Consider the following 15,518-nt stretch of genomic DNA (forward strand, 5'->3'; position numbering starts at 1 on the left):
AAGACACACTGTGTTAAGTTATTTTTGTTGGCAAGTAGCCGTGTAATAAGCGGGATAATGTATAGAACGCCGGTCTTTATCTGGGAAATAAGCCCCTTCATGGCGAAACAAAACTGGCGAAAACTAAACAACTTTCCTTACCTGTTCTAAAATCTTGGGGCTTATTGCTTAATTATCCCTTACAAAAGAAACGTTCTAATTTCCTGCGCTTTCAAACAATCATTGGAGTGTGGATAGGAACGGCAGCTAGCTTGCCTCTAGCAAACTGCTTTTGAATTAGCCATGTCCCCTAAATTCATATCGAACTTATTTACGTTTTGTGTGGCTTATTTTCAGTTAGCAGACGGTACTATTTGAATTGCAATTCTATCTGAAATACTGCCAGTGACAACGTTGTTACAGTAGCTTGTTTCAAAGGGGGTTCCTTGTTTCAAAGGGTGTTCTTAATGAATCATGCAATATGAGTAGGCTAAATGCTTGAAAATATCACTAGAAGGGGAAAACGGACCCACCTGCATCTGAAGCAAGCAAGCACACCCTACAATTTCCCCAGAAATTGTACCCTCTCTAGTTTTATCTATAGTATAAATGTAGCTAGCGTGCAAATCTTGAGGATAGCTTCCTGTAGCAGACCTTTCTATGTTTAATGGAAAAGGGTGTTTTGTCCCTCGGGAGTTGCTGTAGGCATGATGCTAACGTAAGCATTACGTGAAGTCAGTAGGTGCGTTCGACATGGACTGACTTCATGCAGCCGGCTGACTTGAAACAGTGAATACTGGTTAGACTTTTTGTCAGACTTGAGACGGCGCCGAGGCTAGGTTACTGATGTAGCCATCAAAGTACCGTGAGATTGATTCGAGAACTGCCGGCTGTGTAGCCGAGCGCATTTTCTCAAGAGCAACTGCACGGATTCTAATGACGACACAGCGATTTCATGATTGGCCAGACTCACACACACCAACTTTGACGCGTGTTTTGTAATTATTCTGACACCTTCTGTTTCGCCAATGTTAAAAGTAATTATTCTGAAACCTTCCGTTTCGCCAATGTTAAAATCCGGACCAAACTGTTTAATTGAATACAAAAAATGTTGGAGAAAGGGTTTTAGTCCGTCTGTTCACTAACGGAAAGACCACATTTAATTATAAAGTAAAGTAACCAAACAACGCATAATGAGCTGTGACTGACACCAACGCAACAAACCACGAGAAGCTAAATGTCCAACTTCACAGAGCCATTTTTAACTCCTCCCTACGGTGGCCCTGAAGTGCAAATGACACCCACTAACATGAAAGCATCCCCCAAATGAAAACACTCCCCCCAATACGAGTCAACTCCCACCAAATAGGATGACGTGCTTACCTCCCCCCAATACAAATACTTTTATTAGGTATATTATTGTTCTTATAGATTTGCTATTTTATTTATTACTTTTGTCACTTGTATTATTGATTTTATCAAGCACCTTGAGATACATTTATTGTATGAAATGTGAAATATAAATAAAGTCTTACTAACTTACATACAAAGGTACCCTCCCCCAAATGGGAAACAACATTACATGAACTCAAAACGGAAATAGTTGGTACTGGTACTACACTTAATCGCTGAATGGATGCAGTAACTAAAAATAAATAAGAAATAGCCTGACAGAGTTACGTTCACCGGGACATTTATTTGGGTATCGAAGCATGTAGCAAATAGTTTTAATTCATGCAAAAGCATAAATTACGTGTTGAACGTAACAATTGATGCCACAATGACAGAGTTACGTGGACCAGGATAGTTGTTTGGCTACCTATTTTTACGTTTAGCACGCAATTTATTCTTTAGCATAAGTAGCCTATTTGCTACATACTTTGACACCCAAGTAAATGTCCTGGTGCATGTAACTCTGTCAGGCTATTGCATTTTGTACTTCTGTTGATCAATTTCTTATTTCTTGTTACTGCATCCATTGAGCGACGAAGTGTAGTACCAGTACCAACCATTTCCGTTTTCAGTTAATGTAATGTGTTTTTGAGTTAATGTAATGTCGTTTCCCATTTGGGGGAGCGTCTTCGTATTGGGGGGAGGTGAGGAAGTCATCCTATTTGGGGGGATGTACTCATATTAAGAGGTTTACTACTCGCCGGGCGTTTCATGCAGCCGCAGTCCATGTCAAATGCACCTAGGCTGTTCAAATGTCGATGTCAAGAAGAGAAGTGGGAAAATACAAGTTGTGAAAAGAGACTGGGTCCGTGTCTTATTGTCCACAAGACCATATACAATTATATCTAAAACAAACCTACAAAGAGCTTGGTTACACTACTGAAGTTGAGTTAGCCAATGTCATAGCGATGCTAGCTAACGTTAGATTGCTAGCTGTATTTAACATTTCACTGTGTCTTGCAGTTGTTTGATTTACTGAAATTATTATGAAATGTTATGTTCTACTAGCCATTTGCCTACTTTAGCAAGGTCACTGTATTTCCAAGCCCTGATATTGTATCTGAGACGACACAGTAAATACTTTGTCTTTCAAGTAATAAGCCCCCGTTTAAGTGTTGAGCATTAAAAGGGTGATTGACTGGGTTTTTGTGGTATTTCACACTGTTTCTTAAGGTCTCCGAATAGCGTATGTAACATTGGTGAAAATGGCCCGGGTGCTGTTCTGTGCACCCATAGGCACCCTGTGAAATAACCCTGGGAAAAAACAAGAGGTTTTCTCCCTGTTATGGTATGCTCATGAATATATAGATAGCTGTGCGCTGATTGGTTTGTTTACGAGGGGGGGGGGGGGCGGCTATTTGTCCACTGCAAACACGTATCATATTCTCATGTAGGTTAGTGCATGACATGTGCACCAGCAGATACTATTTTAAAAGAAATTCCTGCATTAAAATAATGTATCATGACAGTCTGTTGATTTGGCCATTTATTATCACACCAGCATTTAATTATCACGGCAAACAATTACACTGCACTAAACTGTAAGTGTAAATGTAAAGTGAAAATAACAAAACCAGTCAATATGATGACTTGAGCGCATATCATTCACGTCTTACTAAAACAGCAGCCACGCGAAAGGGAATGAGGAAACAGTTTCCTCTACTAAAAAATACAATGCGGGTCACGTGAAAAGTCGGGACATGAACGAATTGTTTGTTTTCTCTAACTACCAGTACAGAGCCTATGCAGGTCACGTGAAAAATGATCCAAAGACTCGTAGAAAGACCGAGTCGGGAAATGAACGAATCGTGAAAAATGATCCAAAGACTCGTAGAATGACCGAATCGGGAAATTAACGAATCGTTTGTTTCCTCTAGCTACCAGTACAGAGCCTACGCAGGTCACATGAAAAATTATCCAAAGACTCGTACCTGAAGACCGAGTCGGGAAATGAATGAATAATTTCAGATGAACCTATGCCACGAGAAAATGAACTAATCACTCTTTGAGAGGACTTGTTACTCCCGAGTCCTTGTAAGGATTCGTTCAAAATGAACGAATCGTTCACGAATGACACATCACTACCAACAGCACTTACTGAGCATTGAAGGTGGAGACTTGAAATAAAAACGTACAAAAATCTATTGTGTCTACACAACACTGTTTTCAACTGATTGACAAGATATCATTTGAAATGATAATATTAGTTGTTTCCACTTATGATCGAAGCAGGTTCAGGCATGGCACTCGGGCAGCGCGCGTCAGATCACCCATCGTCGTGCGCTCAGGCCATAGGCTGAGCTCAATAGGCGGCGCTATAAAATCACTCATGCACGCACACGCATTGTCGAACCCGCTGTCTGCGTTGCTGCCGCCCACCACCGTCCCCTTCTCCCCCATGTTGTCTGTCTGTGCTCCCCGCGGGGGATTTAACTTGTTGCTCCCTGCCTCATGTCATGCATGCTGCAGTGAAGGCGGGGAGCGCTTCCCCATGTACATTCATTCCGCCAATGTAAAACCATTTGTCATGTGTAAAATAAATGGTGAAATCGATCACGTGAGTGTCTTGACTGAACTGTTGTCGAAGCAGACGGGATCTACTTAAGTGGGTAATGTTAGCACTACAACTTAGCAAACAAACTATCGTGATTCAACTCAGCTTCAGTTAGCTCTAGCTATCTTGTATGGAGCTAAATCAGGACCAAATGTTTTGTTAATTTGTAAAAAATTATATAGTTGAAAAACTAAAGCTTGACATTGAAAATGTAAAAGCTTGAAAACTTGAAAAAAAAAATCATGTATTCAAAGAAAAAATAAGTGAACCCATTTTCAGGTTGAATAACATTTCGATTAAATTCTGGAATTCTTTTGAACAAGTTATACATTTTCATTTTTCACTTTCATATTTTTTGAATGAAAATATACAGGCCAGGTTCTTACCAGCTATGGAAGGGTGGGCTGTGGAGATTTTAAAAACTGATTTCTGATTTAACTCTTTATAACTCGAGACAACTATCATCTCAATATTTACCACACACATCTAATTAGTGATCTCCGATTTGGAGTATATATGGCACGCAAAATAGATGTGTAAACCCGTGTCATAGTTACGCAGAAGTATGAGACTGAGTTGGCGGAGCGGACGCCATGCCAACTGCTGAGTCTTTGCCTCTTTGTTAGGCTGTCACTCATAATTCCCGCCTCTGAGTTCAAGCCACGCCCTCTACGCAAAAATCGGGGCCAAAGTCTGAAACTCAAAAAAAAAACTGAAACTGAAGAAAAAAAAACCTGAAACTGAAGAAAAAAAATTGAAGCCGTTAAAAAAAGTTTTGAATCTTAAAACATGAAATGTGAAAATATGTGGAAATATTAAAGTGAAAATTAATAAATTCTAGAATTTAATCTAAATTTGATTCAACCTGGAAAAACAATTGCTACACTTATTTTTTCTTTGAATACATGGTTTTATTTTTCACGTTTTCGACCAAAACTAAAATTTTCAATGTCAAGCTTTAGTTTTTTGATTAAGGATTATTTTTTTGAATTAACAAAACATTTGGCCCTGATTTAGCTCCATAATCTTGCTGAAAAATAGACCTGCACAAACAAGCATCTTGAATTGTAGATTTAAATGACAACACAGATTATTTATTTGAATGAAACACAGTCAGGAACATGAAACAACGTTAGCCCCATTGCCAATAAACTAAATCATCACACATTCTACCGATGCTAGCTACAGACAGGATACGTTAGCATTGCTAATAGCTGTTAGCGACAATATCATACTACAGCTTGCGGTTGTGATTAACATAATCGGAACAGCATCTCTTTTCAGCAACAGCTTCATAGCAAATCCTGCTTTACATTGTCCCAGGTTTTCAAAACTGTCCACGGTGAAATGGTTCGAGCAAATGTGTAATTGAGGGTGGAACCGCACAGGAATGTTCTCATAGAGAGATATCACAGCCCGTGGAGTGTTTGGTTCCTTAGGAAGTCTGAAAAGTGTCAGCATTCCCTGTAAAACCTGGAACACTGCATTTTCCACCGTAGTCCATTTTCAATATGCTCGCAAAAAAATGTTCTTTGTGATTCTGTGGAAGTACACAGAGCAGCGCACAGCAAATTTTGGGGCGTGACAAAGGTACAGACCAGAGCCAAAAAAAGGTGGCACCCATGATAAATAAGGCATGTATAGTTTCAAACATTTTAGACTCATGGGGTGGAAATGTAATGGCTTTGAAAATGGACAATTGGGGTGTGGCCTGTATCACCACCTATGGGCAATGGTGGGCCAATTGTGGTGTGGTAGATACTCATGGCCTATACCAAGTGTCAAACTCAAGACCCGCGGGCCAAATGTGGCCCGCCACGTCTTTTTATGTGGCCCGCGGAAGCTAAATGGTGTATTTGAAATAAGTCTACGCTGCTTTACAGCGTTCATTGACCATAAACTACATCTCTCACAATGCATTTCGATTTTGTTACGGCAAAGTGACGACATCCCACCTCTAGAAAGCAGTACGCACATCAGTGTTAAACGCAACGTTTAACTGGGTGAAGGCGAGCATGGGTTGAATGACAGCACTCCAATGCAGCCGGTTCAGCAAACGTACCCCATGCGCATTTTCAGCCAAGGTCCTTGGGCATTCAACCCAAGTTGGTATCACTCTCGAACTTGGTTAGAGTACTCAGCCAAGCTATCATGTTTCTGCTTCCCCTGTCAACAATTTGGAGCCAGAAATGATGAAGACTTCACCTTCACGAGACAAGGTTTTACCAAGTGAAAAATGGCAATGTTTATTTTACATAAAGCTCAAAAAGCTATTCTGCGTTCAAATGAAGGACAAAAAGTTTCGCGCGCTTGCATTTAGTGTAAAAGTCCCTATCTAGCATCACAACAAACCCAGAATACGTCTTAGGTTTGGGCTAATCCCCGAATGTTTACAACGCCTGGCTCTGCGCCTTTAACACTCAGATCAATAAGCAGTCTCAAAAATGGTAGGCCTATCAATATAAAAAAAAATAATATCCCCTTCCATAATCATTATACCCCCCCAAAACGTTAACTGCACCCCCAGTCAAAGCAGGCTGCATCCAGCCCTGGATGGAAGGCAGTTTCAATAAAGATGGGAAAGCGAATGTTTGTGCTTCGAGGAAAAAAAACTGTATGTATTTGGTGTTATAAGGCGATGTCGGTCATTGGAGTACAATCTCTGTTGGCATTTTGACACCAAACGCAGAGATAAATATAGCTGCAAGCAGCAATGAAGGGGCCAAGCAGCATTCAATATGGAGATTCAGTAGCTAAAGCAGCAAAGCAAAACTTTTAACCCTTGTGCTGCCTTTGGGTCACATGACCAAAAGGTTCATAACGAACCATCGTTGTGTTTACCCAATTTTACCCAATACAAAAGCAAATACAAATAATTTTCTTTTAACCTTCGCAATGTGGGGGGTTTGAGACAGCCCAAAGGTTAAAATTAGTGCTGTCAGTTTTACGCGTTATTAACGGCGTTAACGCAAACCCAAATTAACGGCGTCAATTTTCTTATCGCGCGATTAACGCTCTTTTTGGCCTTGCAGACTTTGTAGTTTTTTTCACATGCTGTTGCAACAATTACCGACTTTAGAAAAACTACAACACCACACCGGATCTAGCTAGACCGGAAACAAAACAACAGGCGCGCCACAAACACAGCCGGCTAAAGAGAAACAAACACTTGTTTGGCTTGCGAGCCGGCTAAAGAGTAGTAGCAGAGCCCGTTTACGGATAGTAGACATTCTCTTGTAGTAGGCTAACGTTACGTTTTGAGTGGATGGCGAGTGCGAGATGCCGAAATGGATGCCAATAAGATTCTGAATGGAGAGTTTACTTTTAAAAAGTTGCCAAATGGTTCCATTGACAAGACCAGTGATCTGTCTGTTTTGTCGTTGTAAACTGAGCTATCATTGCAGCACGTCCAGTCTGAAATACCACTTGATGGCCAAGCACACAGCTAATGCGAATTCTCCACCCCCTCGTCAAAGCCAGGCGATTGCAATGTTGTTTTCAATAAAAAAAATATTGGCACGAAGCAATCCGAACCACTTTTCCATGTTGATAAGAGCATTAAAATTTGAAAAAAAGAATGTGACAAAAAGAAATCAAGGGACATTGAGAATAGATTAAAATGTGCGATTAATTATGATTAATCGCGAGTTAACTATGACATTAATGCGATTAATCGCGATTAAATATTTTAATCGTTTGACAGCACTAGTTAAAATAAAATGCTTCACTTTGTTTTTGTATGCGATAAAGTTGTCGTAAACGACGGTGAGTCACATTGACTGATGGGTCAGAATGATCCGAAGAGAACACAAAGGTTAATAAAGTCGCCATAGGGTTCCGTCGAATCGTCTGCATCTAAGGAATCCAATGAAACCTTACTAAAGAAAAACGGTGTTACGGTTCAAAAGTTATGGGCGTAAACACACTTCCAAATTTGACCCCTTAGCGGGGCTATAGTGCTTCAGTGGTCAATATGAAACTTGGTGACGATAATCAGGAGACCGTTCCCAATCAGTGTGCAAAATTTCTAAACTTCGCACCAATCGGTTCTATGGGCTGCCATAGACTCTTAGTCCTAAGTATAAATATACATCTCCAGAGAATTAAACATTATCATTGCCAAAATGATTATACTGCTAGACAGCTGTGGCGTACATGGCTTCGCTAAACAGATAATCCATTGTCACGACATGTCTGACCACTGTGGCTGGATTTGATCCTACGACCATGCATTTCAAAGGAGCCCGTCTTATCCCAGAGAGCTATTCTCGCTGCTGGGAAATTCAGTGTTTGGTTACTTTATTAACCTTTAGAGGAGTGAGTTCTAAATATTACCGACGCTGCCACCAGAGTGAGTTATTTTTTCTAAACGAAAGCTAGCTAGCTTTAGTTAGCTTCTGTTAACTAGCAACCTAGCATAATACTCGTAGCAATGCTACTACCTGCTAGTGTTACTTGTTAGCCTCCTAATTGTAAATTTTGAAACCATACTATAGCGTTTGTCATATAGTTTTTGTCTATAGGAAAATAGTCGGTTGGAATGTTCAGAATCACATATGTGTGACGGTACTCTGTGGGGCCCACTTTCGAACGATCACATATACCTGACGCTACTAATTAACGGGTTAAGAAAAGGAAGCCGTTTCTGCCATGGCGAGCTTTGTCAGATTTGACGCAAGTATAAACAGCTGTAATTCAGTCATATTTTGAGATTTTAAGGTGATTGTTGTAGGAAATTGATGAGATGACATGCTCGCGATGACATTTCCAAAGTTTAATCTCCATACGGTAAACCCTCGCAGAGACAAGGCCTCCGGTCCGCTTTTGCGTGCTCTTTGTCAAATCTTTTTCGCGTCATTAGTGAATGGTTTAACTTAGCGATAAAATTCTAAAGATTTTTTGTAGGCATGGTCTGAAGATGATTTGTTACATTTTTCATGAAAATTGGAGCTACGGCTTAGGAGGAGTTCGAAAAAGATGGCATTTATCAAAATACAAAAAAAAAAAAAAAAAACCTGCGGGACGGCCGGAAAAACCTTCGGGACGACAATGACGCCATAGGGTTTAGTCGAATCGTCTGCATCTACGGAATCTAATGAAACCTCACAAAACGGTCTCATGATTCAAAAGTTATGGGCGTAAACGCACCTCCAACTTTGACGCCTTGGTGGCGCTATAGAGCTTCAGGGATCGACATGAAACTGCTGACGATAATCAGGAGACCGTTCCAAATCAGTGTGCCAAATTTCAAAATTTTGCACCAATCGCTATGCATAATAATAATAATAAAATATACAAAAACAATAGGTGCCACAGCAGCTTTGCTGCTGCTTGGCCCCTAAATATGCCAAATGTATCCTCCAAGAAAAACAGCAGATTGTCCAAGAATTAAAACGCGGACTGCAATTTCAGCAGAATAGGCTCTATGTTCACAAAAGCTACAAATAAAACACTGTTTTTACATCGTAACTGACGTTACATTGTAGTTACAACTGTCCCTTTGAGGGTAACCATAATGCTGATGTGGCCCTGGGTGAAAATGAGTCCCTGGCCTATACTGTCAATGTTTCAGGATTTTTAGAACTTTTTACCATTGCATACAAAATTGGAAATGCAATAACACCAAGATCCACAAGGACGTTTGCTTAAAAGCCACCGAGTTAGGATGGGGGTTTGGTCAGCTCACCCTTTTCAGAAAGCCTTGGATGTGTGTGCGTCTTCCTAAGTCTTCACTGCACTGACAGCAAACATAAAGGCAAACATGTGCAGGTTATTGAAAGAGAAATACATTTGAAATCCAAAACCTTCTGACAAAGGCCACCGTCTTGGATCCAAGGTATTGTGGTACCATGGAGGATGCGGAGGTCTTGGATGATGTCAAAGAAAAGCTCTTGCAAGAACTGCTCGACATGAACGAGGAAGAAGGAAAAGGAGAATGTGTCAGTGGTGAGAACTGCGTTAAAGCTGCAGGGGGAAATGAAGGATCTGAATCTGACTTGTGTGACCTTCCCCAGAACAGAAGAACCCAACTTACAAGTCACCAGACTCGGGCATTGGTTCCAAAAAGAGTGCAGGCTGATACGGAGCTGACGAAGTTCCTGGAGGAAGAAGCAGTTGATGCATCATCTGATCCCTTGATGTGGTGGTGTGATAACCATAGAATATTTCCCCTAATAGCCAAGTTAGCACACAAATATATGTGCATTAGTGCAACAAGCATTAGCTCAGAAAGAATGTTTAGCACAACTGGTAACATTGTGACCCCACAAATATCCTGCCTTAAGCAAAACAAGGTAAACATGTTGGTGTTCCTTTCTCTGAGTCTGCCCAACAATTAAAAAACTGATCTGGCAGCAGAAATGGCCTTTTGATGCATCTGTGCCTTTGTGTGAGACACTTTAAAAGTCTAAATTAACTTTGTAAAACATGGTACTCTGTTTTGATCTAGTTCTTGTTACCTTGCACTTTTTTGTCAAAAAAGGTTTTTTATTATTTATTTGTTTTATTTATTTAGGATACATTTTTTCACATTGCGATTCAAATGTCTAAATATTCTGAAGAATAAAATGTTCTTTGAAAGAGTGTACTTTATGCATTATTATGCTATTATATTGTCTTTATGTAATCAGTGGCATACAATGGTCGGAAAATTACAATATTAGCATTTATCACAATTAATTTAAGTGCAATATATCGCACATCAATAAGTAGTTATCGCGACAGCCCTACATGCAAGTGATACATACTGTGTATTAAAATTGTTTCGTGCCCAAGGCCCATTTGTAAATGGACATTTGAAAAAGTGAGGAACTAGTGCACAGTATAATACAGTGTCAGGTAAAGTCATTCAGAAAGATACCATGCAACCACAGAGAACATTTTCTCTTGAAATAGCTTCAGGCAATGATATCTTGGTGGAGATAACTCAATTTCTGCCAATACCAGGCACAGTACATATGATTTCTAGTTGTTAGAGCAGCTCTTGTAGGGTTAGAGATGGGAAATAACAGAAATAAGAGCTGAATGACGCCGCTGGTTGGACACATGAGCTCTTGTGATAATTCTCTCCCCCAATGGGTTAATAAAGCACCTTGCAGTGACCAGTCAAAAACACACCAAAGGCCAATTTATACTTCTGCGTTTTTACGGAGACGGAGACAGGGAACGTGCCCTCTCCGAGCCCCTCGGAGAGCTCTACGTGAACCTCCTGATTTTCCTGACTATCCGTCCATCCGTCATTTTACAGATACCCTTGGCTGTGATTGGTCCGTATTAAGAACCGCTTGCGTCAGGGACGGGGTTGCCGTGACCAACAAGACAGACATAATCCTTTGACCGCCATTGCTGTAAGTTTACGATTCATATTTCAGCTAAACAGTACATGTAAATCAGCATCTGAATTAAAATATGACGAGAGAAATGGGCAGTGTAGTTGCTGAAAATGTGCTTATTTTATTGATGAAACGGCTAATTTGTAAATTTGAGCCGAGTTTTCGAAAACCTAGCTAGCATCGCAGTGCAGCGCCACCGACTCTTCTGGCAGTGAATTGTTTTCAGCACGCAGAGCCGTCGGAGTAGTATAAATTCAATCAATCAGTACAACTCCGTGCGTGCGTCTGTCCGTAACGGAGTTGGAGAAGTATAATTTGGCCTTCAATCATAGGCCATTAAACCAATACAGACAATGCTCATCATACAAGAGCCCAGGGCACTGATTTCCATCATGATCATTAACGCATTAGACACTCCAAAGCTGAACTGCAATGACACAATTGACAGACTCATTTTTAAGTTAAATGTGGGCAGGCACTACAACTGTAATTCAAAACAAGAGAAAGTTGATCAGGCTGATTGACTCAACCATCTTCACTGTTAAAAAATATATTACATTACAGTACTTTTTTTGTAAAGTATACGTGTTTTTTTCTGTATTTCTGAATGGCAGGAAATACAGATAGAAAGACAATGGCAAAATGTACATTTATACATTTACATTAAAATTATAAGCAAAATATTGTTACTTAAAAATACACTAAAATCTCTCTCTTTTTTTTTTTTTACAATAACATTTTCACCAAAATGTTGAGTTAAAACACATAATTTCACTTGATCAAAAATAGCTATTTCAACACTTATTTTGCAGATATTTACTTTCATCCCACGGACAAATAACTTCTTAATAACATAATTTTTTATTTAGACATAGGGACCTTGAATTGTGAACTGAGCTCGGGTAGTTGATGGCATGCAATCCTAGCGTGCACCAGTCAATATCAAAGACTACAAAAGCCTGCAAAAGCCTTTTTAGGGCTATCTCGTTGTTTATTATCATTGACCAATGCACTTTTGTAAAGCTCTCTCTTGGAAGTCGCTTTGGATAAAAGCGTCTGCTAAATGAATAAATGTCTAACTCCAGAGAAGAACAAAGGAAAGGTTTAAGCTTAGTTTGATAAGCATTGTTTGGAGTTTTGCTGTTGTGTTCGTTCTGTTTTGATTTGTGTAATGTGATGGTCTGTAGTTTGGATAAATTAAGGGTTCACCCTGACTGTGAATGTTGTCCAGTTAGATGGCAATCTAACCTGTCTAATGAGACAAACCTGCTGCGAGTAATATTCCTCTCTAATTCGGACAGCTAGCCGGCGCTACAATTGTAAACATCTGGATACTGATTACAGCATCTGGATGCTGTATGTTGTGCACACGACTTGTTTAGAATGAACATTTTTAGTTGTGATATCTTGTTTTGGCTTTATTGAATTTTTTTTTTTATTGAAAGTTCTGTATTTTTACATTGAAGTTTATTTAATAAAAGTAGTATTTACCGGTTAAGAACAGTATGTAATGTAATATTACTAGTGCTGTCAGTTTTACGCGTTATTAACGGCGTTAACGCAAACCCAAATTAACGGCATACATTTTTTTTATCGCGCGATTAACGCTCTTTTTGGCCTAGCAAACTTTGTAGTTTTTTTCACATGCTGTTGCAACAACTGCCGACGTTACAACTACTACAAACTACAACACCACACCGGATCTAGCTAGACCGGAAACAAAACAACACACACACTTGTTTGGCTTGCGAGCCGGCTAAAGAGTAGTAGCAGAGCCCGTTTACGGATATTAGACATTCTCTGGTAGTAGGCTAACATTACGTTTTGAGTGGATGGCGAGCGCGAGACGCCGAAATGGATGCCAATATGATTCTGAATGGAAAGTTTACTTTAAAAAAGTTGCCAAATGGTTCCATTGACAAGACCAAAGTGATCTGTGTGTTTTGTCGTTGTAAACTGAGCTATCATCGCAGCACGTCCAGTCTGAAATAACACTTGATGGCCAAGCACACAGCTGATGCGATTCATGCGAATTCTCCGCCCCCTCGTCAAAGCCAGGCAATTGCAATGTTGTTTACAAAATATTTGAACAAAGCAATCCGAACCACTTTTCCATGTTGATAAGAGAATTAACATTTGAAAAAAAATGGGACAAAAAGAAATCAAGGGACATTTACAATAGATAAAAATGTGCGATTAATTGTAATTAATCGCGAATTAACTATGACTTTAATGCGATTAATCGCGATTAAATATTTTAATCGTTTGACAGCACTAAATATTACAGATATATCTTGTACATTTGGTACTGGAACGTGTCATAACATGGGTTTATAATGTGAACGTACACAAGGTACATGTTTGTACAATTACAAATCGTTTTTTCCTCCGCAAATCTGGTTTATTCAGGATAATAGTACACATTTAAAATTAGAAATGGTTTCATTTAGAAGTTCAATTAATAAAAGTTATATTTACTGGCAAAGAACAGCCTGTAATGTTAAATTACAGATATATTTTGTAAAATTGGTACAGGAAAATTACAATTATTTTAGCGTTAATTAATGTTAATTAAACATTTTTTTACTGTGTTTAATCTGGCGTCCCAGCTGCCAGATTGTTCCCGTTTTTTAAAAAGTTTTTTTTTTTTACAGTGTACCATAATTATGTCATTGAGTATGACAGAGAAGAGTTTGGTGTACAGGGGGACTAGAAATATTCATGCCACAATATTCAGCCAAACCTTTATATCCTTTATAGGACAAAGTAGCTATAGCAGTGAAATATATAAAAGTCTGAGTAGCAAAACCACAAACAAATATTACAAAAACGTACAGTACTAAAAGGCACTCATATTAATAAAATCTGATAGGAACTGTATATTCATATATCCAACCATTTTCATGCAAAAACTATTTTAGTAGAAAACCAAGAGTAGCTCCATACACTTCGTCTGCTGGCTGTGCTGAGTCATATACTGAGTGTGATGCTGCAGATGGTGTTGGCCAGGATCATCAAGTCTTCCTCTTCTCCACTGACTCTGAAGATCACGTGGGTTGTGTAGGGGATGGTGGTGGTGGCGTTCAGAGGTTTACCCAGCCAACCCTGGGCTCCACGCTTATACATCTTCACTGTGACCTACAAGCAAACAGAGAAGGGCCCCTCCCACAGGATACAAGTGCAAGGAGATTAGTAAATATATTTATAATATTTTCAATGAAAGGCCACTTAAAACTCTCTGGACTTCCCTGGCCATAGGATATAGATTCACTTTCCTTGGCCTCTCAGGGTTCATGGCCCTGACTGAGACCTCCTGACCTCCTTGTCTGGAACTCTACAGATACTCATGGCCTACACCTCGGAGCTCTTCCTATACAAGCTGTTGGTTACTTATTTTCTGCTGAAGATTAGTGAAAGCTTCTGTTCCACACATGGACTGGGTTTACTGATAGCCAAAGTTTCCTTTCCACATGCCAAGTAATTTATCACGGACATATCTTTGAAAATCACTCCAATATAAGTGAGATCCTTAACTCAATATGTCAAGTTTACGTGATCCTTCTAAAAACCATGATGGATGCTTGGTTGGAGAAAAATGGTCTTACAATGTGTACTTCTTCATCAAAGTAGCATAAAGCAAATCTGTATTCCCTTTCCTGAAAAACAATTGCAAATATACTTTAATCACGGAAGATTAAGACATCCATGTGGCACCCCATGACTAAATACCATTTGATTGACGTATTCCAAATGTTGAATATTAGTCCGTTAAAATACATTTTAAAATATCTTGTTTGGCTGCATTTGGTAAGGAGGATAGCAGTACATTATGATGCCTTCTCGCAGTCATGTACTTTTATAGACCAATTTTGTAAATCTTTTTTACTCAGCGTTCTTTCACCTCTAAGATTCTTTCAAATTGTATTAATGTTGTTAATAGTTAATGTTTGCGACAGTTAGTGTCCAGTGTATTTGTCCTTTGTGCAGGTCACTGGACGTCCAAAAGGCCTTTTATTTCTCAAACATCAAAAGCCAGATAAGCATCGGAGGCGCAGGACACACACACACACACACACACACACACACACACACACACCCTATATGAGATTAGGTTCCTCTTTCCTTTGTCTGCTGTAGATCGTGATCATTTTAATAGTGAAGAGGTTGGTGGGTTCCAGAGCTGATAGACTGAGAAGTGCTTC

At 39.5% G+C, this 15,518-nt stretch overlaps 1 protein-coding gene across 5 annotated transcripts in view; it reads right to left on the reverse strand.

Annotated features, from left to right (window-relative positions):
• Window positions 1–15,518, reverse strand: part of LOC146260414 (uncharacterized) — a 67,678-nt gene that overhangs the window by 29,573 nt on the left and 22,587 nt on the right. The window contains exon 7 of one of the 5 annotated variants that reach the window (XM_084670026.1): window positions 11,415–14,454. The exons of the other annotated variants lie outside the window; for them this stretch is intronic. Coding sequence (XP_084526152.1) covers window positions 14,287–14,454 — 168 coding nt within the window. The 3' untranslated portion in view covers window positions 11,415–14,286. Of the gene's footprint in view, window positions 1–11,414; window positions 14,455–15,518 lie in introns of those variants that run through there. 5 annotated transcript variants of the gene reach the window in all.

This window comes from Hypomesus nipponensis, chromosome 13 (genome assembly GCF_054491055.1).
Source record: "Hypomesus nipponensis isolate SF chromosome 13, ASM5449105v1, whole genome shotgun sequence".
NCBI classification, from domain to species: domain Eukaryota; kingdom Metazoa; phylum Chordata; class Actinopteri; order Osmeriformes; family Osmeridae; genus Hypomesus; species Hypomesus nipponensis.